This window comes from Haliotis cracherodii, unplaced genomic scaffold, assembly GCF_022045235.1.
Source record: "Haliotis cracherodii isolate W230 unplaced genomic scaffold, xgHalCrac1.p SCAF_6, whole genome shotgun sequence".
NCBI classification, from domain to species: domain Eukaryota; kingdom Metazoa; phylum Mollusca; class Gastropoda; order Lepetellida; family Haliotidae; genus Haliotis; species Haliotis cracherodii.
The window spans coordinates 51,406,677-51,431,356 of record NW_027266319.1 but is presented as its reverse complement, the minus strand read 5'-3'; the positions used below and the strand labels follow the sequence as shown (position 1 = coordinate 51,431,356).

Below are 24,680 nucleotides of genomic sequence, written 5' to 3'. Positions count from 1 at the left end.
TCAATTCTGTTCTTTGACAGGTCTCAATTCTATTCTTTGACAGGTCACAATTCCTTTTCTTTGACAGGTCTCAATTCTATTCTTTGGCAGGTCACAATTCTGTTCTTTGACAGGTCACAATTCCTTTTCTTTGACAGGTCTCAATTCTATTCTTTGGCAGGTCACAATTCTGTTCTTTGACAGGTCACAATTCTGTTCTTTGACAGGTCTCAATTCTGTTCTTTGACAGGTCACAATTCTGTTCTTTGACAGGTCACAATTCTGTTCTTTGACAGGTCACAATTCTGTTCTTTGACAGGTCTCAATTCTGTTCTTTGACAGGTCACAATTCCTTTTCTTTGACAGGTCTCAATTCTATTCTTTGGCAGGTCACAATTCTGTTCTTTGACAGGTCACAATTCCTTTTCTTTGACAGGTCTCAATTCTATTCTTTGGCAGGTCACAATTCTGTTCTTTGACAGGTCACAATTCTGTTCTTTGACAGGTCTCAATTCTGTTCTTTGACAGGTCACAATTCCTTTTCTTTGGCAGGTCTCAATTCTGTTCTTTGGCAGGTCACAATTCTGTTCTTTGACAGGTCTCAATTCTGTTCTTTGACAGGTCTCAATTCTTTGCTTTTGCATGTCTCAATTCTTCGCTTTGGCAGGTCACAATTCTGTTCTTTGACAGGTCTCAATTCTTTGCTTTTGCATGTCTCAATTCATTTCTTTGACTGGTCTAAAGTCTCTCCTTTTAGACAGGTCTAATTCCTCTTTTTTGACTTAATATATATCCATTTCTTTAACGGCCCTAAATTCTTTTCATTGACAGATGTAACATCTTTTCTGCTTGAAAGGTCTAAGTCTCTTTCTCAGATTTGTCTTAATCCATTTCTCAGGCTGGTCTAAATCCTTTTCTTTAACAAATCTTAATCTTTTTCTTTGACATGTCCAGAATACTTGCTATTCTCATACATTGTGTATTTTGTTTGAAAAGTTGTGTGAAGAAATATTCTGAACAATGTAAGGCTTCACATTTTTGTGGACCACATGTGAATGTTAGCCCCAAATGTTCCAACACTAAGTGGTAGATATGTTTTTATATCGTATGTCACACATTGCCATGCTGTGAAAGACCAGGCTAGAACAAGGTGTTTTCCTTCTCTCTACAGACAAGGGGGATACTTTAGTTTTACAAGACACGTGGAGGAGGCAGAAGATTTCTTTGCCGAAGTTTGGAATTATGAGAAGTTGTGTATTACTAATTCACATGTTTGTCCTGAAGTAATTAAGTGAATGGTTATGCTGTTGTGGTTTCTGAGATTCCTTGGTTTTTAGGATGTGCATGTGCAACTGTTTTGTAAAAGTTGTGGCTAACTAAGACGTCATTGTTGCATGCTGTTTCGGTTTGGATTCTGCTGTTTGGAAATTGTCCCCATGCTTGACATCCATTCCTCAGTGTAAGAGCAGGCTGACATAGGGAATAGGTTAGTTACAATGCTGAGGGTTTGTTTGTTTGTTTGTTTGTTGTTTAACACCGCACCGCACTCAGCAATATTCCAGCTATAAGACGGCGGTCTGTAAATAATCGAGTCTGGACCAGACAATCCAGTGATTGACGTCATGAACATCGATCCACGCAATGGGGATCGATGACATGCATCAACTAAGTCAGAGAGCCTGACCATCCGATCATGTTAGTCGCCTCTTACGACAAGCATAGTCACCTGTTTCGGCACTGAGGGTATGTGTCATTGTATCACAGCTGTGTTTCTGTTGATCATGCAACCACTGGTTTGGCTGGTCCATACAATCTCATTAAAATCACATCATTTACTCTGATACGATATCTATCTACATCAATGTTTGATGACTCCTCCATAGATATTTGCATCAGATGAACCCTGACCGAACCTTGCCCATTTAATCTAAATGAAAGATATTGGTTCTTGACGGCCACGATTCGAAAATTTCAATCTTGGTTGAAGAAAACACAAATGTACGATCAATAATTTGCCAATTTTGGTGTAGATGCCATGGCGCTCAGAAGTAACAGGATATATAAACTATATCGAGAATATAATAGCACTCTCGTTATGGAAGAGAAAAATTTGATTTGAGTGAGATTGGTTTACAGGCGTCTGTGATATTGCTGGCATTCATGTATTTGAAATGTTATTGGATGTTCTTCACAAAGTATCTGTCTTTAGTGTGTTGAGGGAGACCCGTGAAGATCAGGGTAGAGAATAGGTCTTCAGCAACCCATGCCTGTCGTAAAAGGCGACTATGCTTTTTTTAAATGGCGACTTACAGGATCAGGCGGTCAGGCTGGTTGACTTGGCTGATGTATGTCATCGTATCCCAATTGCGTGGATCAATGCTCATAATATCAATCACTTGATTGTCTGGTCGATACTTGATTATTTACAGACCGCCGTCATATAGCTGGAATATTGCTGCGTGCATCGTTAAACAAAAAAACAACAAAGCATTGACTGGAAACAAGATTATTTTTAGTTGGCCTCAAAGAACTATTTCCTTCGCTTATAAAATGAGTGATGACAACTAGTGGTGTCTGTATTTGCTATTGTTAGTCTCCAAGTAGATGAGGTATTGTTTGTGGCTGAAAATATACTTTTGATATGGGAGAAACTAATATATTCCTAGAAATAGAACAAAAGTTCTGTATGACTATTGATGAGCCAGAGTTGAAGTGTAAGTGCGAGATATGAAGGATTATGACATTGAAAGGGTTGAGAAATGCCAGAGTTGAGGTTGTAAGAGTGAGATATGAAGGATTATGACACTGAAAGGGTTAAGAAGTCTTCAATAGTCCAAAGTATTATGAATACCACAGACCCTTTCCTTGGCCATAGCTTTCTTTTGGAAGTGATGCCACAGTCTAATTCTCACCTATCCCTACTGATCACAATGTCTATCGCTTGCGAGGGTATTTGTCATGACGGAATGGAGATATGGTGAACTGGATGAGGATGTGATGTATTATGACATTGGAGTGTGAGACGTGTGACTATTGAGAATATTTGTCTCCTCCTTTAGAGCTTTCTATCTGCCTTCATTCATAGACTGAATTGGATGAGTTACTGTCAGTAAATATTACCACTAGCTCACCAGTCATGTTGATAACACTACTCATATATGGACGCATAGGAAAGAAAGTGAAAATCATGAGGCACAATTTCAAGATCTTCTCAGAATTGAACACTATGGCATGATAAGAAAAGCCGTATTTGGTGTTAGCATACCTGTTGTAGAGTCTTTGTCTGTTCATTCATTATACAGAATGCTTGATTAGAATGTTTATTTTGTAGGTCGATGATGTATTCAGGTGAACTCAAGTTTGAGAAGAGAACGACATCTGCTCAGATAGAGGGAGGTGTGCACGGCCTACACAAGTAAGTGGCTCTCGCATGTCGTACAGGGATTAACCTATGTCGGAGGAATCAGGATGTATTTGGGGTGTGCCAGCAGGCTGACCACTGCACAAACAGCAGATGAAAAACAGTATGTGTAATACCTTGAACGCATCATGGATAAGGATTGCCTTGTGTGAACCAAAACTTGTGACCGAGTGGGAAAATCTTACTCTCCAAACGTTCTCTTGAAAGAAATGTCAGATAAAGTTGAGGTATCTGAAGTGGATATTTATGTTAATGTGTATAGGTTGCAGTGTTTTGGGTTTTGTAAAACCCTGCATTCCTTCCTATCATAATTCCTCCCTAGATCCATTAAGGAGATTAGCATTGTGTGTCTTTAGATAGTGCAAGCACTAAGGCTAAAAAAAATAATAGACTTGGTTCTCAGGCACTGTCCGCATTCAGGTTTACGTGTCCTATTCAAGACGTTAGGGCTGGGATGAGTCCAAAGTGACTACCCGGGTGCCCACCCCACTATTACCCAACCCTACCCGGGTACCCGTTGTTGGTCTCAAGAAATAGGTACAAATGTCTGATTGGGAATAGTTTGTCCATAGCCATGGCAAAATGTATTTAGATATTCGTATAAAACAATCTGGTCATGCATACACTGAAGTTGACTGGAGTTTTATCTTCATTCAAACATATAAAGTCAGAAGGAATATGTGCAGTCAGAAAGAAATGCGAACATTAGTCACTTATAGTGTAACCGTGGAAGTTCTAGATATTTTTGGCATTAAACAATATATCACGTGACTAACCATGGGTCCTGGTAGTCCTGTGGGTATCCAGGTCCTACTCAGGAACCACCAGACCCAAGTACCTGAGTTACCCGTCCCAGCCCTACAAGACGTGTCCTATTCTTTGCACATTGTTAAGATTTCTGTTGAGTGAATTATTCTTTTCTTGTTGCAGCTATGAGAAGAGGTTGTACTGAGCCATATTGCCTTCCAAACTGTCACGATTATCTTGCTCAACATTGCCATGCCGACATGGGCCACAGTCAGGGTCATCTCCAGGACATAGCAGGGAAAAGGCTTTTACCAGCGGATCAATTTACTCGAGGCATCTCTCAGCATTATTGTTTAATTTGAACTGAAAAACTGAGTCGTGCAGATCTGTGTTGGAGTGCTTGACAAAGTACTGGTTTCCTGACAACTAGTGACAGAAGCTGCTAGTTTCCAGACCACTCCATCTGCTTTCAGCCTGTTTCGGTTCAGGTTTTACTCTGATGCAATACCGCTCTATGTGAAGAACAGTCATAGGAGGTCACGTGAGGTGAACTAATCACCAATTCAGTAACAGCTGAAGTAGAGCAGCATATCTGATTTCTGTATATTGAAAACAAACATTAACAGTCAGTTCCAAAAGGAAAATAATAAAGGTCCAGCAGCTGTATTTCCTACATCCTCTCATTTCTGAGTGCCATGACATCTACACTGATAAGGGTGTACTATCAAGGGTGTATGTGTGTTCTCTCTAGGTTGTTTTTTTTGATAAAACACATATTGAATTGAAAAATTGTTTTTGAAAGCTGACATATGATTGCCTTAAATGGCAAGTAAAGTCAACTTTGCATATTTTTATACTTTAGGGCATTCTTAATCACAAATGCTTGACCAAAATGAATTTTGAAAATTGGAAATTATATAGCATAAAACAGACGATAAGAACTGACATGTGAAATCATCGCCAAAACGAAAAATTCCACCAGGAAGGGAGAAGATTTCAGCACTCTTTCACTTGGATATTTAAGTTCTTTCTAAAAGATGATGCCTTTTTTTCTCTCCTTGAAGTTGACTAAACGTATTTACAAAAATTGATATTTGCAAAAATATCACAATCATATTTTTCACTTTTCTTGCCCTTTAAGAACCCATTCATCCTTCATTTGCATTGGACATTCACCTGACAAGTCCTCTCATTGAGGGTTTCTGAGGTCTTCACACAGAGGGTTATCATATCAGAGTAAAATAATCCGACTTTGATGCCATATGCACTGCCAACAGCAAACGCCTGGAGTATGGATAGAGCCAAGCCTGACAGGAGACTGCAATAATCTGATCCTCACTTCAGACCAATGTATTCCAAATATAATCATGCTTCTGCCATTGAGTGTTCAATTTATTCTTATCTTGCTTTTCATTAGCATTTTGACAGTTACTTGTAAGGCAAAGCCAACAGTAGAGACACTTTTTGTTTCCAGCAACATTTAGTGGTTGGTGACATATTTACACTGAATGCCATTGAATGTTGCTAAAGGTTACAATTCTACATCAGATCATGGTAGTGAGTAGTCTGTCAACTTCACATTAGATACTGATATGCGGTACAAGTGTAGGCTGGACAAGTAAAGCAATTGTTTTTCTTGATATTAACTACTGATATTAAGTGTAGTATCAGTTTGATTTTTCACTAAATGCTGACATTGAGTACATTTCTTTACTTAAATACTATTATCAAGTGACATGGATATAATGTTTTACAGTTTGGGATATGGAATTTTGTGTCAGTTTTTTGCTGGAGACGAATGATTGTTTCTGCTGGTCTTTGCCTTCATTCTGTTATATATTTTACACAATATGCATTCCTTGCTGTAAAATGGGTTGCACAGCAAGCTGTAACTGATGCCAGTAACACTGTGAAGTGATAGCTGTATCGTTGCACGTCATCTCACATCATCGATTGTCCAATATATCTCCATTCTATTACCATACATGCCCTGGACCCACAAAACTAAGAATAGCAAACTTGCCTTAAAAATCATTCATAAAAGTCTTCAGAATCGGTTAAATGTATCAAGAGCATTTTTTAGGAAGCCGCAATTTTTCATTTAGATCTGTGCCAACCTCTTTCAAAATACTCGGTTTGATTGGTTGTTGATTTGAATATGAGGAATTCTCTCCTTTGTTAGTGATAGAGAGATTGAGCATGTGGCGTCACTTCACACACTAATCTATGGTGGCAAATGTGTTAAAATAGAATGGAGATGCAATATATTTGATAATCAAGGATGGTCGTCTTGTGAAATATTGCTATTTTGTATTTATATCTACTCCTCTTTTATATTACAATTTATGTTAATGATTGTGTCACAAGATTGCTTGTTAGAGCTGTGCAGAGTGCCAGTTGAAAATGCCTTCCATTTTGTGTCACGGCAATCGTTCAGTTCTCAGTTTCAGGGTATTTTTACAGATGCTATGCTCGTGTTTTCTAATGTACGTCAAATAATTTCCTGTCAAGTTGGTTGAATCTTGGAGTTCAGTATGATTGCCAATTCCTCAATGTATTCTGATCATTTTGTGCCATGGGGCTGAGGACTCCTGAATGGGGTTTGGGTGAGTCCCATTTTGCAGTGTGTCCCTTCACATGGGAACAAGGTTCTCGATGATACATGAGGTAAACGAAGGAGCAACCACTTTACAGGTTTTCTATTTGTAAAAAATTCATGATCGACCAAATACTCATCAAAACTATTTTCTTATCGGTCTGGATTTTCTGATCTTTGTTTATCTCACTGGAAGTCACTGTCGATGATGATGTAACGATTTATATTCATGAACATGTCTTGCCTGTTATGACAACCTTGGTGACAAAAGGTTACGGTAATCATCTTCTCATTCTTGTGATGCACACTGAAGGAATTATTTTTGTCCAATCTGACAAATGTAGATCTGGTTTCCTACCATGAGAACTGACATCTTAGAGGTGTCATTCACCTAATTCTCAGCAAATATTCTCACTTTAAAACTTGTAACAACCCAAATATGAAAGGCCTTATCAGCCTCATCCACTATATGGTTTGATTGTCTGGTCCAGACTTGATTATTTACAGACCGTTGTCATACAGCCGGAATGTTGCTGAGTGTCTTTCAAACACACACATAAACAGGTTATGGCACCTGTAGTCAGTTCACATTTTCATAGTCTTCAGAGACATTAGAAACCAATGAAGCTGATGCTAAGGGGATGATCCGCCTCAAGTCACCTTCTTGCAAAGTGTAGTTTGGTTTCCATGGCAACCATATTTAAAATGGTATCGTAGGCTGTAGGCCTTATGTTTTCACTTTAATTTCATGAAGGTTTGTATATGAATAGAATTTAATAGGTCTTCTTTGGTAAAGTCTTCTTCCTTGTACACAGTATTTTGATTTTTTAGTTCCAGTCCTGAACTGACAATCCCTAGATGGCTGGCCAATGTTGTCTGTATTGTATGTAAACATATGTTAGTGTAAAATTGGCGTCCTTAACCACTGCAGAGTCCAAAACACAATGTAGTTGGTGATAATCCCAGCATCAAAGTGCAAATACGATATTTATTTCTTTTTCATAACTTTTTTTGAAGTTTTTTTAACTTCCAGTGTGGATTTATGTGACTTTTTCTCCAGGTAAAAACATACCTGTTTTGTTGTGTATGATTGCTATGGCACAATGCTGTCCATGGACAATTATGTGATGTCAACTTCTGTTTTTATGATGAAATCATTTATGTTTATCTTCTTGGCAGAGAATTTGCTTGAAGTTATTCATCGTTTCCGCAAGAAGTACTCCTATTATGTCCTCTGCAATATGTCAGTGGGTTACCTTTTATCGTTTGTTTTAAAAAGTTGACAAAAATTAATACTGTGTTGTAACGAGGATTCCAAATGCATGACCATTTCTGAACATCTTTCAACATACAAGTCTACATTCCTTGACATATTATATAAATACTACAAGTCAGTATTATCATGAAGAAGTTCATTCATCGAGAAAGTTGAAATTATCAGGATTTTTTCAGTATGATATTTCCTATTGAATGGGTTTATTTTTTTCAGAAAGCTTTGTTTCAAATCGTGGCTTCGATACCATTGAACTCTCTTTGCTAGTAAACCCATCGTCATTTATAACAAATGTGACTTTACTAAGTTAAAAAGCTGAACAACATATCTGAGGGTCAGTTTGTCTGATGATTTCTGATGATCATGTCTGTTGCATTTTACATAGTTCTGTTGATAGAAGGATAGATATATCCTGTACTTGTCCAGGGATTGCACCATTGTGTTGCATATCAGTGGCATAGTCCTACCCTGATGATGAATTCTTATTGTTATTGATGCACCTGAGCTAAAGGACATTGTATTAATGCCACAGCATAATGACTACTTGTTTGTCAAAATTGCAGCATTCATATCTTTGGTGGTGTATTTACAGGAGATTATGTAGCTTCAAGACTGCCGTCCAAGCCGAGATAGTGGAACATTGGGTCATCGTGCCCTGACTGCGTGAACCTTTGTTCATGCTATCAACCACTGATCCACCATGCCCGGACTCAATTGTATACAAGCAATTCAGAACAGCTAGAATATGGACCACTGCAACATTAATCAAAATGCCATGCATTGCATGAAACCTGACTGTTGATTCAAATATGGGCAATGCATTGTTAAATATAGACAAGGACAATTTAACATGCGTGCATCCACTGGAAACTCATGAATTGGTTTGAGTAATTTGCCGTTAAGTATTTAAATACTAGTATTCAACACCAGCTCAATTTTTAATCAAGCAATCTGACAAACAATTTTCAGTTTGTTGTGGCCTGACCATGTAAGGGTGGCATCACTGAACAGTACCATATGAACAAGTGCTGTCGTAAAACTGATGAACGACACAGGGAGCATTCATTGTACTGTACAGATGCAGTGCTATAGAATACAATGCTTAGAATAGTGTACATAGATCAAGTTATATGCCTTCAAGTATATGTTGTTTCATACAAGTGATGTGTATCTATTTTATGGCAGTATTGTTCATGTTCCTGAAGTTTGGAACAAATCATCTTAGAGCAAATTGTGTATATTTGCCCACTGTGTACAAGTGATTGTATACTCAACCTAAAAAAAAGTTACAATAAAGATAGTTAGAATGTTACACTATTTTCTTTTCCTTCTTTTGTCGGGAGAACTTTATTTTCTTTTTCTTTTTTTGTCTAGCGCCACACTCAGCAATATTCCAGCTATATGATGGCGGTCTGTAAATAATCAGCGAGCCTGACCACCCAATCCTGTTAGTTGCCTCTAACAACAAGCATAGTTGCCTTAAACGGCAAGCATGGGTTGCTGAAGATCTTTTCTAATCCTTTGTGAGAACTACTCCAATCATTGCTGCCTGAGAAAGTTGATATTGCTTGGCATTGGGTAGGGCGAGTGTTGTATTGCCATTCTCTGAGCAATGCTTGTAAAAGATATTTAAAAGGACCATTTGCCAAGTATTGATGACCACTTGCGGCAGTTAAGACTGTTGACCTCTGTTGTTGCTCGGTATTGATAAAGTAAGCTAAACCAATAAAGACCATCACAAAGCCGTGAAAACGTGGAAGGTGTCAACTCGACAATGTTTGAAGCGCTCCTAAAATCTCCATATATCCTGAACTGACCATACAACTGTAGTTTGGTGTTCATACCATTGACCACTGTCGAGAGATGTTTAATCATAACGCAACCCACATGTGGGGTAGCTTGGTCTGGTGGTTAAAGCGACAGCACTGCGCGCTCTTGCCATGAGTTCAGTTCCGCGCATGGACACAGTGCTGTTCATCTAACAATTAGTGCCTTTGAAATATACGTACTGCGGACACCAACTGAATTAAAGAATGGCCTTTTGCAACTAATAAAAGGGTTAAGGCAATTCTTTACTCATTTTAATTCGCTTGATTATTAGCCTTGGGTTTTCTGCACTACATCCACACATTTACTGAGCTTCTATCACAGTCCACTAGTTTGATGTAAGCCTTCTAATGAAGGACCTCATTTCCTTCATACATAGCCTGCTACCCGTTTCCTTTTTTCTACCATACTTCAAACTGTTACTAAATGTAACGTAAATCTACTATATCCCGGGTCAGAGGCTCGGTCAAAGGGGAATACCTCTAATGTAACTATTAAATGAGAAATATGAGGGCAATGTTATATCTCTAAGCTCATAAATATTACCATATAGTTGTAATCGGTAAAACTTAATTTCATGTGATGAAAATCAGGTTTTAAAGCCTCACGCATGCAAGCACGCACGCACGCACGCACGGCAATACAGCCATTGTGCAAACGCTCTTTTTAACGCTCGACACTATAAACTGCATAATTTGCAATACAAGTTTTTATATGTGTGTTTTAGTTTCACACCGCTTTTTGCAATATTCAAGAAAAATTGCTTCGGTGGATCGAGCAATTGGCATCGCATCTTGTACCCATGTTGGGGGAACTGAACACTGGTTACGGCGTGACGAACGAACGCACCACACCGCCCCACAAGATTGTAGGGCTGTCACCGTGGGCTAGTACAGGGATCCCCGGCCGTGTCATACCAAAAGACGCTAAACGATCATACTTGTTGTTACCCTGTCCGGCGCTGGCATTAAGGGACAAAAACAAGGACTGGTCGGCTCGAAGTCAGTATACTGTGTCTGAGTGGAGTATCTATGTTAAACTGCGGCATGGTATCTCAGTGGGCTAGCACAATCAAAACCGGCATTAATCAGGACTAGTAAAAACACACGCACGCAAACACACATACACACACCACGCTATATGAGTCCAATAATCTTGAACGCGACGCTAAACCCAATTTCATCCCATGACCACCACGATATAGTATATAAAGATACTATTGTAACAATAGACCATGGCTCACTTGACAGACCTATGGCTAATGCATCAAGTAAACACATTGTTGAACAAGGACAAACCTTTATGGATAAGTAACGTCTCTATTACATAAGGCGACGTTCCGGTGCAGATTTTTACACCTTTCTCACCGCAAGTGATGTATAGCGAGATGAAGTATGGGATAATAAATATGGATGGTGGATGTTTATTCAATTATAGATAAGGTTGAAGTACAAAGAGAGGTTGATGTGTACACGGTATAATACAATAGTGATTGATGTTGATACGATTGATAAGACTGATATGGGTAAGGTTACTTGGGTGTGGCTTGATAAAGGAAACAATACAATCATAGGTATGGGCATAAGAAGACAGGATCACAGGAACCCAGTTAGATAAATAGGACTGGCATTGCTATCTTATCCATAACAACTTGTCCTTGTTCATCACGCCAACTTCTAACTGCCGCTCAAAGAAGAAACACAGCATTGCTTCAGTTTGGAATACAAATATTCAGAGTCCGTGTGTGGCTTAATATATTAACTAATGATATAAGTTTGTAACCCTTCGCAGCTTTCAAAATGCCATGTCTGTCGCCTTAACTCTCTGACTGACCCAAGAGCAGTGAAACAATCCTATTCTCATCTCCATTCTACACTCACTCCTTAAGAAGTTCCTTAAGAAGCTCTATGTATGATACTCTATCCCTGCTCCCACTCTACATGCATACATCTTCTCGTAAGACTTTATTGCAACCTATATTATTCGCCGTCCTCACCATCATTGACAGCATTCAAATCACCAATCAAGGTGTGTTTATTCAAGAAAACTAGAGCTGTTACATAAAGGAGTGCACATTTCAATTCAGGTGTATCGGAGTGTGAGACTGTCGGATTAATGCGTCTATATAGCACTGATTTAATCGGTTCCCATCATTAGTGTCGGATAAAGCCGACTGTCGGATTAAGGAGATTTGCCTATACTTTGTGATAATCGCCGCCGCCATATAAAGCTTTTAACTTTGTTTCGGGGACTATATACGCCAGTCTAGAGCGCAGACATTTGCCATTAATCCCTTCATCTCCATCCTCGCTAATCCAATGCCAGTTATTTTATTTCCATTATATACTTGTAAAAATAAATATCCCATACCCCCTCCCTTTTAACATTATAATGGAACTGTTGGACTATTCTTGACCCGATGCCGCTGACATGTTCACAATAGTTCCATGGATACATTGACTCAGTTTCAATATTCTGTAATCTATCTTTTCAGAATCAATAATTAAGAATAAACACCATAATAATTATATTCTTTTTAAAATCCTGGATTCGCCCGCCCATGTGCCGTATAAAAATGTACTAATGTCACCGTTGTAAGGAGCGCGATTCATTCCATTCTCATTTCATCTAGCACCTACTGAGACTGCATGAGCGTCCACATTAAAAAAACCAGAGCGGCAACGAAAAAACGTTGCAATACGATACTTTCTTGGTTAGGGACCCACTACTGGATGAAAAATACCCACGTATGTTCTAAATGAAAACGTTAAGCCTAAATATGTTTTTTAAAGCCTCTTGCAACGTTTTTTTCTTAGAGTCGACAATTTCATTGTTTCAACAGTTTGAAGCATTAATATTTTTTCGACCATTTTCAGGGACAATTATTTTTTTCCCGAGGTGTATCGGCCAATGCATACTCCTGCGTACAGTTTTGTAATAACTATAAAAGAAAAAAACGGTTATGTGACTTTAATGACTTAAGCAAAGCGTTCGACTCTATGTGGCGAGTCGGGTTTGGGCACAAACTACTGTCCTATAATATTTCTGGAAAGTGTTTCAATGTTATTTATAATAAGTATAGAAATATCAAATAATGTCTCCTCAGTAAAGGTAACTACTCTGAGCTCTTCCCATGCTCAATTGGGGTGCGAAAGGATGAACACCTGTCACCCATACTATTCACACTTATGTCAATCTCATTAAAATCAGATCTATGTTCTCGCTGCCGCTAAACAAAGATCTTTGTTTGGCGATAGCGAGAACAAAGATCTGATTTTAATGCACACCACTCACTACGTTATGTGGGGACACAGGACCTTTCCCGTTATCTGTATGCATTAAGTGTTCTTTGTTATAGGTCAAGATAAGTGCAATCAAAATCTGCGAAGTTGTCCTATATAGTGTATAAATTATTACTAAATGATGTGACTTCTGGTATCTGTAAACGTAAATGGGTTATTATTGAACTATTAATAATAGAAGATCTGGGATTTGGTTATGTTTGGCTGTCACAATGCGGACTCGACATAAGTAACCATAGTTCCTTTATATCCAAAAAACTTAAAGACCAATACTAGTATTTAGAGGTCTGGCACAATACAATTACAAACTCATCAAAAACCTTATCTTATAAGATTATTAAAGACTGTATATCATTTGAGCAATCCTTAATATTTGGTAAAATATAGACTGCCACTATTGTACTTTAGATTATCAAATCATCGGCTCCCAGTAGAAACTGGCAGATGGAAAAAAGTACCATTGTATGAAAGAAGCTGTCCACTCTGTAATAAAATGGATATTGGAGATGGATTCCACTGTATTTCTGTTTGTACTTTTTTCATTAACGAACTCATTAGATATCTGCCAACATACTTCACACATCATCCCAATGTTCTGAAGTTCCGTTCTCTCTTCTAAAGCCAACAAATTTTCTGGTTAAAAATCTCAGTAACTTTATCAATTGTATTTTAAAACGATTTAAGTCCTCCCGGTAATTTCAATATCTCTGTATTCCTGTCATTATTGTACCCAATGTCTCCCCGTTCGCAATCTTGAAAATACACATTATGTACATGTATTGTAACCCTCGTATGCCGTGGTTCACGGTCAGGGTGGAAATAAAGTTCTGTTCTGTCGCGTGACAACATTGGTGTTACCGCTCACTTCGGGTGAGTACATATTTATTTACCTTTTCCATCTATGTTTATCATAATTTTTACGTATCACGACTAACAAAATTAACCGAAACGGACGTAAAATAGTCACTCTCGGCAGAGCGGTAATGACAACCAGAAGGCTCGGTGTTTGTGGCCCAGGCAGGGGACATACAAATATTAATGGAATTTTTCAAAGTGTTATGAAAAGGAGAGGTGTGAGGGCCAATGTACATTAAAAGAAAAGAAACTATGGCAACGAAACTTGCATTGGCCTATAAGAAATTATATTTCCTATCATTTCCGCTTAATGTAACTGACAAGGTAACAGTAAGTAGCCTATGCGACTGATAAATGTGTCCTATGTACCTTGGTTTGTTTCGGTCATGGTAAATTAAACAAAAACAAATTATTAAACAAAATGATACAACTATACCCCGCCTAAATAACGAAATTCGTGAACATTTTTTAACATTGTTTCATCCCTGTCGTTTCATCTGCCCTTTGTAAGTTTCACAACAGAAACGACGGGAATTATTCCACCGCTAAATGTTCAATCGAAGTCAAAACATCCCACTTAACTACAAGCAAGAATTAGCCCACCAATTAATTACTAGTATATATCCTGTAATTACCTCACAATTTTTGTGATAGCATGCATGAAGTCTAATACACTTTTATAAAATTTATATTCATAATCTGCATAGACTGCTTATGATTATTCTTTTCGGGGAATTTTGTTTTTCATTTTTGTGAGAAAATGTGAACTATTTTTTTTCCTTTGAAGTGTTCGAAACGTATAAAATTACTTATTCTCACAATATTTTTTGTACGTATTTTTCGATCAAGGAGATCTTTTTTGTACAATAATATATGTTCCATGATAGTAGATCAACTGTTTGTTTTGCATGGAAAAGTGAGCAGAACCTTAGTGTTGTTATATATAAATCAAAACCAATCCGTTGTTTGTTTGTAACATTAAGAAACCACATCATCCTGATAAAAAACAACACAGCATTGGTCTGAACATTTCAGTAAAATTACTTCTCCCTTTCAAGCCAGCCAGCCAATATCTCGCGTCTGTCTGCGCTTTCATCCGGGTCTTTGTCGTTCGCTAGGGAGGTCGCCATATTTTGCTTTGTGGAGAGGAAAACAGCCTAGTGGTTTGAAAACTTCCTGCTTTTAATAAGCGTTCTCTGCTCTTTTAAAGTAGTTTGATTGATTCGATTTTACTCTATTCTACCATTTTCAGGTTGTTTTCGACCCTGACAACTGCCAAGCTGGCTGAAATGGCATTGCGTCGTCCGTTTGATCCTGCGGCACATGAGTTGGATCCCAATTTCCGACTCACCAAATTTGCTGACCTAAAGGGATGAGGGTGTAAAGTCCCCCAAGAAGCTCTGCTCAAGCTTCTTGAGGGACTGCAACAGGAAAGCAATGCCCAGGATGCGGAGTCGCAATTCCAATACATGGCGCCCGTTCCGAGGATTGGTAAGATGCATTTATTGATGATTTTTGTCCGTAATTCATTCGAGTCTCATTTCCGTCATATCTCAACTCCGACACCCAGTTTGGGGCATTTATGTAGTATTGTCAGATACAATGTTTCCTCGGATGGTTGCTTTGTTAACCTTGTGAGGATTTGATCGATGGTACGTTGCCTTTAATACCTGTGGTAGTGCTGATGTCACTTATCTAGGTCACGAATGAGCTCCACCCCGTTCAGACCTCTTCCAACCAAGATGGCGTCGATAACCGGGTCTTATTGTTTGACCACGTGGTGTTGTCACATGGCGCGAAACTGATGATAGTTCAGACACATCACATGGTTGCCATATAAGCGTATCACGTGATTGATGGGCAGGCATAACACTCGCCGATTAAATTACAAATTGTGACCTAGTTAAAATAAGATATAGATTTCTAAATATAATTACTATAAAATATTTAACAAAAAAAAATAATAAATTAGTTGGGACATAACAGAACAGTTACAACATAATTGTGATAATTAGAATGGACAACTTGCTGATTCTCTGTAGATCTACATGGGCAAAATTGAAATGATCTGTAGGTATGAGGTACAAATTAATATTAATATATGAAATCAATAATTTTCACAATATCCACAGATTACGCAATCAGAATACAGTCATTGAAAAAACATCTCAGTATTGTCAGCCTCCAGGGGAGGTTCAATCATGATTAAAAGAGACTGCCATTATACTTCTGAATAATAAGAAACAAACAGTTGTGAGAATGTGCAACTTGCTTATTTTGGAAAAAGCAGCCCCACTGATAAATGAGTTTTAACATTTTTAAATGATTTGGGTTGAAAAGATTTACATCCATGTCAAAAGTCTCACATACTTTTTTCAGGCATTGGAATGGACGCATCAGTCACGCCTCTGCGTCATGGTGGTCTCTCATTGGTTCAGACGACAGATTTCTTCTACCCTTTGGTTGATGACCCCTACATGCAGGTAACAGAAAAGGAACACCGACATTACCTTTAGTTGTGTATAGATGCTGTCAAGAGAGGACAACTCAACTCTAAAGAATGGACACACCGACTTAACTGCTTTGCTCTGTTTGTAACTATAACAGCCAACTATCTCAAACTTGGCTCTTACAGAAGGTTTTAGTGTTATTATATGAAGTATTATTGATGATCTACACTGAACAGAATTCTACTTGAGCTTCGGACAAGTGGCTAATGTTGGAGACTGCTGATGTAAATATACCAGGTTTATTTTTTCCAAAATTACCTTTTTACAAAGTAGCAATATTTTGCTGCCAATACTTTTTGGTGAAGAATTTTAATTATAGATAGATCTTTATAGAAGTCCTCCCACAGTTGCAGGATATTAATCAGACAAAGCCTAAGAAGTTAAATAAAAGCTATGCTGACAAATACATACCCTATTTTAAAGTATAATGTCATTATCATGGCATTTGTTTTTAGTGATAGTGAAATTTATGTTGCTTTTTTATGTCAACAAACTGAAAGCCCTTAAGGAAGATCAGTACCTGACTACCTGCAAATACCTGACAACATGAATTTCCTGTCACACCATCAATTGTGATGTTCAACACCACTCAGTCATGTTGGGGGAATTGCTGTGCAAAGTTGCCTCCCTTAGGATTAGGTTTACCAGAAACTTATGATTGTGGGTTCAAATCCAAGATTTCCCCCCCCCCCCTGATTTTGTTTCACTATACTCATGCTGGTGGGTTTCGCCAAAGTGGTAAACGTCTGAGACCTGCACCACTTCAGGCTTTTCTTCCACTTGATGCTGATTTGAGTCACAAGATTGAAATACTGTTCAAAAAGAATCATTGTCATTTTGTACAAAAACATTTACACTATCTCTCTACTTTCTACACAGGGCAAGATTGCTTGTGCCAACGTGTTAAGTGATTTATACGCCATGGGCGTAACAGATTGTGACAACATGCTGATGTTACTGGGTGTCAGTAACAAGATGTCTGAGAAGGAGAGGGATGTCATTGTCCCAATGGTGATGAGGGGATTCAAGGTAATACCTATACAAGAATAGAAATACAAAAAACACTATTAAGTGCAAGAATCTGGTGCTCATTTATTCAAATCCCAGACTTGTGCTAATTCCAAATAATGTGTTTGTCTGCTGGCACTATATCAGTTGGGGCGTGTTTCACCTGACAATTAGATGGGTCATTAAAACAAATTGCATGACTTAAGGCTTTCCTCCTATATTATTCTAGCATGACATTATATGAAAGTATGTTAAAACTAACATTAAGGCCAACTTGCTTGCTCTAAAGATACCAGGATTCTATAGAAATCTAAGTATTGAATAGGACCTAAACGTCAGAAGGCTAATGAACATTTACTTGACAAAAATAAAACACCAATTTAGAACAATTTTAAATAATGTGACTTGTCACAGTCAAATTCCAAGTTGAGTGTGCAGGTATGATGTAAATTTGCGTCCTTTCATTCAGGAATATAGACCAAAGGAAAAGACTTGTATTTCATATCACCCTCAAGCCAATCAAACCAGCTCGTGAGATGCTGGATATGTTTGATCTGTAGGTTTGCTAGTCAGGGTTGTCTGCCATGTTTCCTTTGTTTCTGTGCCCAGGACTGTGCTGAAGAGGCTGGATCACAGGTGACTGGTGGTCAGACTGTCATCAACCCATGGATGACCATTGGGGGCGTCGCCACATCAGTCTGTCAACCCAACGAGTACATCATGTAAGTTACAAGACAGTATGCTGCCAGGAATCATTTGAAAGAAACCTTCTGGTTTTCCTAGGGAATCCATCTGTGGTTGATGAGGTGATGGCAGTTGATACTAATATTGTGGTTGTAAATGGTGCAATATAAAATGGTTGGTATGCAATGTAATCTTAATAAAATGATATCGTGAATATGATTCAAGAAGACAGTTGAGTCATGTTATCAAACCTGTTTTTGAATATTTGGATTTTGCAACATGCTGGTGTCCAAATAGTATGAATATCCAAATAGTATGAATATTCAGTAGATAATAAACAATAAGTGAAGCAAAATAAAGATTTATAATCTTGATAATGTCGCGACTTATTTGAATTCAATAAATAACATTACACCAATCGGTGAGAATTAATCATCCACATATTTTTCAAACTGTATTCTTCTAGTAACATATCCAAAATTGTTGATGTTTTCCACATTACATGTGACCATGTCAGAAACATTTTGTCCCTCGTTGTGTATATCATTCAATCATATCAATAGTTCTTGTCACATTTTAAAATGTGTTCTGTTTTAATCTTCTTTCAAGCTTTCTACTTGCTTGAAATTTTCAGATCTATGTATCATGTGTGTAAAGGCAAATACACTATATATAAAATATATTAAGGAAATCAGTTTTGCTTAATCACTTCGATAAAAGTCTGACACTGACAGTTTTGATGTTGTGGGACAAAATGGTAGATTCTTTGTCATTTCAGACTTTCTGATTGGTCAGTCATGTTGTTTGATTGAGAGGTAGCAAAAGTTAATTAGTCGAGTCTTTCACAAAGCTCACCTGAATTTACAATGCTGCATTAGTATAACTGATTACCTCCCTTCCTTCAGGCCAGACAATGCTGTGGTCGGGGATGTGTTAGTGATGACGAAGCCGCTGGGTACACAAGTAGCGGTCAATGCCTACCAGTGGTTGGACCAGCCGGAGAGATGGAACCGTATCAAGCTGGTAGTCAGCGAGGATGACGTGAGGAAAGCTTACCAGCGGGCAATGTTCAGCATGGCAAGACTCAATCGAACAGGTACTTACCTTAGGCAACCTAGAAGTACTTTGTTGAAAACAGTTTAAATAGACATGTCTACCATAAAATGGGATAATTTTCACGGCTGACTGGTAAGTAATAGAGGAAGGAAACAGATACTTCTTAACATTTGATCAAACCCCAATGAGGTGATTATTCTTTGATATAAAAACTAAGCATATGAGATATCATTCAACTTTGTTGTCAACTTGTGAGAGACTAGGCACTCTTGAAGGATCTATAGTAACTTGGAAATAGTGTCATGACAATTTTGACATGTTTATTTGTCTGATAACTAGCTTTTTTTTGTTCATACCCTTGTAAGTTTTGAACTTACTACATAAGGAAGGCTAAATAAGTGAAAAAGGCTTGCTGCTACATTTGGTGTTCTTATCTTGGTTAGAAGTCCAAAATATACAATTGTTGAAAATGATAAGTATAGTTCTCATTCACTGGAACACATCTGATTAATTTGATAACTGTTTCTAATTGTGTTGCTAATTTCTTGGAGGAGCTCTAACCATACCTCATGTTTGGTGTAAGCAAGCTCAGTTAACTTTCTTTCTGTATTGTAAGCTAAACATCCTAAATGGGATAATTCCTGTCACAAGTTGCATATGTTTTGCCAGGGTGCAGTGTCCAGTAATTTATCTGCACACAAGACGATTGACTTGAGCTATGTTGTGTTGCAGCTGCACGCCTGATGCACAAGTATAATGCCCATGGAGCCACTGACGTCACAGGCTTCGGACTGCTTGGCCACGCCAACAATCTCGCCAAGATCCAGAAGAACGAGGTTGGGTTCGTCATCCACAACCTGCCAATCATTGCCAAGATGGCGTCAATCAGCAAAGCATGTGGAAACATGTTTGGTCTGCTGCAAGGACACTCAGCAGAAACTTCAGGTATGTATCACTATGTTGCCTGTCTGTCTGTCTGTCCATCTATTTGCAGCATTAGAAATTGGCACTAATCCTGTAGTCCTTGCAGAACTTCCCAATAGTTAAGGTATCATAAGGACAAGTAGAAATTTATCATTTTTAAGGGTTTTGCCATATTTTATCATTATAAGGTCTAGTGGACTGAAAATGTTAGTTTCTGCCGCTGAGTCGTCTGTCTTCCTGCAATAACTTAGGTGTGCATAAGAAATATTTGAAAAATCTTGTGTTTTCAAGGTATCATTTGATAGTATCATTACTATGGTATAATCATTACACAATGGCTTACAAATATATTTCAAATGAAACAGGTAACTCAAAGAAAGTTTGGCAAAAGACAGAGCAAATTTCTAATATGTTTTGTTGTGGAAAATTGGATTGGATAGAATTAATGTCTGCAGTTGTACTTTGCCCAAGTCAAAACATTTTGTGTGAATTGTGTTACCGATAAGCATTTTATTCCCCTGAGAGACGTCCTAATAATTAATTTGTTAATTTCCAGGAGGTCTGCTGATCGCACTACCCCGAGAGCAAGCTGCAGCTTTCTGCAAGGACATTGAAAAACAAGAGGGTTACCAGTCTTGGATTATTGGAATTGTTGAGAAAGGCAACCGCACAGCCAGAATTATAGACAAGCCACGGGTCATTGAAGTGCCCGCCAAGGACCGTGATGGGGAGTTATGGTAGTCATGGAAATGAGGAATATTCTGCACAGCATCATTATTTCAATGCTTGTTCTCTGTAAATAATTTGCAAAGTATTGAAATGAAGGGACCTTAAAATCAGTGGACATTTGATTTGCATTTACTCTTGCAAGCAGCTAGCTGTGCAGTTCTTAATATCCCTTTTTATCTTTCTGCAGCAGTTTTATCAAAAAGGTCAAGTTCGTGACACATACGAGTTAAACATTCCATCACTGCAGTTTTAAGTTTGAATACCCCAGCTCCATCTTGTATGTGATAGCACAAGAAATATACATTATGGAGAGATATTTTATACTTGATTAACAGGTTACAGATGTTTTCCTAATTTGAAAGCGAAATTGATTTTTTGATGATATTTTCTGTCATTTACACTTCCTGTACTGGAACAGGTTTTATGAATACTTTTTAGAATTAATTGTCTCATTGTCATTGCTTCCATGCTCGAACCAAGTAGATGTGAGCAAATCCACTTGGTTTTCAGTGTGTAAAAGTTGTCATGTCTATCAGATTCTCATTCCTATCTCTATGAAGCTTGTCGGAGTAATTCTTCTTCAAAGATTCTGACATGGCAGACCTCGATAGGCAATGACAGAGTGACTTGCCAACTTTTTCATATCATTATCATGTACACCAAAGAAATAAGAATAAATCTTGTATATGTAACTGATGTTTGTTGTACATGAATTCAAGGACAACAGTTGACCAGTTTGAGATTCACATGTTGAGCTTGGGGCAAGCGTTGCCGAGTCCTCTAAGGCTCCAAAAATTGCTGTGCAGAGTTCCTTCACTTATGGGTGCCAGAAGCTTATGATCACCAATCCAAATCCCAGGTTCCCATGATAATTGTTTTTGGCTTTTCAGCATCATACCCATGTCTTATTCATTTCACTTGTGGCACACCTTTAAGACCTGCATCAATTAAGGCGTTCCTCCCACATCAAGGTGATATGCTATATTATAACTGAAATACAGCATTAAAAAATGTTAAAAAATTCATTAAACTCACTAGTGCTGAATTAAAAGATTATACCCCCTGACCAAACTAAGTATACCGGGGACATAGAAAAGGCTCCCTATGTCAGTCTGTCATGTTTCATCTCTGAGACATAACTCAAAAACATCAGATATATTTTTCTAAAACTGAAAACGCATCAGGGGAACTGGTGCCAATTGCTTTTCCTCTTCACGAGTTTAAAAGAAAATCCATTTTGCGTTTCCAAGGCAACAATTGGACATGGGATCAAATGAGCATAGAGGGTTCCTTACAGGATATACCCCAAAAACCATTAAATATTTCTTGAAAGTTGTATGCTCATCAGGTATACATTATGCCACCCAGTGGGGATGCAGGTATGGAATGGGAGCTCAGCAACCCATGCAGGAGATTAAGTGGATCTGATGGTCAGGCTCTGTGAGTTCATAATATCAGTCACTTGTTTGTCTGGGCCAGAGACAATTGTTTACAGGCTGCCATCATATTGCTTGAATATGATCGAATGTTGCACAACAAGCAAGAAAAAATCAAAATGTCTACCACAACAGTTAATTGTTTACTGAAGTCTTTCACCATCCTTTCTCAGAAATCTTTGGACATATCAAATTTCCGAAGGATGTTATTATCCCCAGCCACGAAGATGAAGGGGGGGGGGGGGGGGTTGTATAGGAATGGGCGTTGTCCGTCCATCCGGTGGTGTTCCGGATCAGAACTAAGAAAACCATGAGAGACATCTATACCAAACTTAGAACATACATAGGTCTGGTTGTGCCTCTTGATAATTTGAGACTTTTGAAAATCTTGATATTCCATGGCAACGACTTCGACTTAGACTTAAAGTGGCGGTATTGGCGGGTGATATGAGTATTTCATGCTTGTTGGCTGCTGCGTCAGGCAAGCTCGGAGGTTCGCACAGCTAAACAGCGCTTTTAAATCATTCACACTTCAATGAACCCTTCCAAACTGACGTTTAATTCTTAAGTAAGGTTTACATTTTGATGAATTCAAAGACGTTGGCGCTTTTTAGAATGAGGTGTTTTTAATGAGCTGAACATCAAAGTTTGTCTTCCACATGCCCAGTGTACCTGAACTTTACCAAATATGATTCAAAAGGTCAAGGTCAAAGTCGTTTTAGCAAGTATTACTGAAATTACTTTGAAACTATTCGGAACTGTTGTTTTTTTAAGAGCATGATTTGGTTCATTTACGATTTTAGTTAGTACTATAATGGAACCTTGTAACGGGATCGGGTGATCAGACTCGCTGACTTGTTTGGTGTATGACTTCAGGCTTCCAGACGACCTCAGCTGACACTACAACTGCCTTTCTACGGTAACTGGGGTATCATTGGGTGTGGACAGCACCCGCAACTCATTCTTACACTTCACCATGAATGCGGAAGGTTATACTTTCCCCGCTACTCGGAACATTCTGACCAGCAAAATACACCCCTATATCTACTGACCACATTCTTCACAGGGAAAGTCCAGCATAACATGGCTTTCTCAGACTGGAGCCCACGTGACCACGGACAGTTGTAGTGTGTAACCCATGTCCAGGCACCTCGGTCGTCTGGGTAATCTGTTCTGGCAGAATTATATGTTTACACTTATCCATGTCACTGGCTATCAAAAGTATATCAATTATTGTAGTGCTGATTTTAGACTATAGTGTCGAAAAGGATTCTGACTACTATAACGTGTTTGGTGTTAAAGAGGGCCTAGTATTTACATGTTTGCACACAGTCATTTCTGTATCATTGACATTTGATACACAGCATGTGTATGGTATGCGAAATAAAAGCTATAAGTATAAGGATCTACACCGAAACGTCGCCATTATATTAAATAAAGAAGTTGTTATCCATAGATTGTGTATACTTTGTCATCCGTCAACTTCTAAGAAATGCCCATCAAACAGTTCATCTCTGCAACCTCTGGAAATGGGGTAGGGGGATTTTGTATTGAGATTAGATATTTTTGAGCTACAGTTACAAAATCAGATATTTTTTTATTTAAATCTATGAGCCCGATTTTTTTTGTGGCAGGAAATTTCATTTTTGTAACAGTCTGAAGCATTACTTCTGTTTTCAAGAATTTTCGGGGACAATTTTTTTCGATAACAGCCTAACAAATTATCTTTGCTTTTTCAACTTTAACCGTTATGAATTAGGTCAGGAGAAACATTATGTTTTTACAGACAGATCATCTGTATTCCAATACTCTGAAAGGACACAACATCACCGGGAACCCTTTTTACGAGCGGTCTCAGCCCTTTGACGATCGTAACGCCCGTAACGTAAACATACGACAATCGTAGCTCTGGAATTTGGCCAGTTTGGTGTCATGATATTAAGCATTGCTTACATTACTTCTTTCATCATACGTTGTAAATACCACATGTGGTAGGATAGTCGATAGTGATTTTGCATTCGCAACTTCTAATACACATATACATAATTACATTGAGGTATGGGACTTCTCGGGTATGTGAAGCAGTTAAACTAATTCAGATATTGATTCAGTTCAAAAAACAAGTTCACTCACTCACTTTAATGATTTAAATAAATATGTAACTGGTGTTCAATTCATCTTCCCGAATCAAGTTGGGGACAAGTGATACTAGTACAAATATTTGCCCCCCCCCCCCCCCCTGTCAAAAAAAAGTTAACTACGACCTTGCAACAGATATTTTCCATTTTTAGGGTGCTCACGTGATTTCATGCGCGAAGTACACGTTTTATTAC

The 24,680-nt window shown here is 38.2% G+C and overlaps 2 protein-coding genes across 3 annotated transcripts in view; both read left to right on the top strand.

Moving 5' to 3' along the window:
• LOC139444625 (inosine-5'-monophosphate dehydrogenase 1-like) overlaps positions 1-9,313 on the top strand; it is a 43,843-nt gene extending 34,530 nt beyond the window's left edge. Inside the window, exons 15-17 of one of the 2 annotated variants that reach the window (XR_011651844.1) lie at positions 1,151-1,229; positions 3,311-3,394; positions 4,331-9,313. Coding sequence is in view for 1 of the 2 variants with exons in the window: in XM_071225538.1 (XP_071081639.1) it covers positions 3,311-3,394; positions 4,331-4,352 (106 nt within the window). In the remaining variant the exon portion in view is untranslated. The remainder of the gene's footprint in view (positions 1-1,150; positions 1,230-3,310; positions 3,395-4,330) is intronic. The other variant, XM_071225538.1, reaches the window with a different exon arrangement.
• A 5,767-nt stretch (positions 9,314-15,080) lies between these two features.
• LOC139445722 (inactive selenide, water dikinase-like protein) lies at positions 15,081-21,584 on the top strand. The gene is made up of 8 exons (XM_071226926.1): positions 15,081-15,163; positions 15,253-15,491; positions 16,380-16,483; positions 17,390-17,539; positions 18,128-18,240; positions 19,108-19,298; positions 19,991-20,203; positions 20,739-21,584. Exons 2-8 carry the CDS (start codon positions 15,290-15,292, stop codon positions 20,921-20,923), a joined length of 1,158 nt encoding a protein of 385 aa, XP_071083027.1. The 5' UTR covers positions 15,081-15,163; positions 15,253-15,289; the 3' UTR covers positions 20,924-21,584.
• Positions 21,585-24,680: the final 3,096 nt, after the last annotated feature.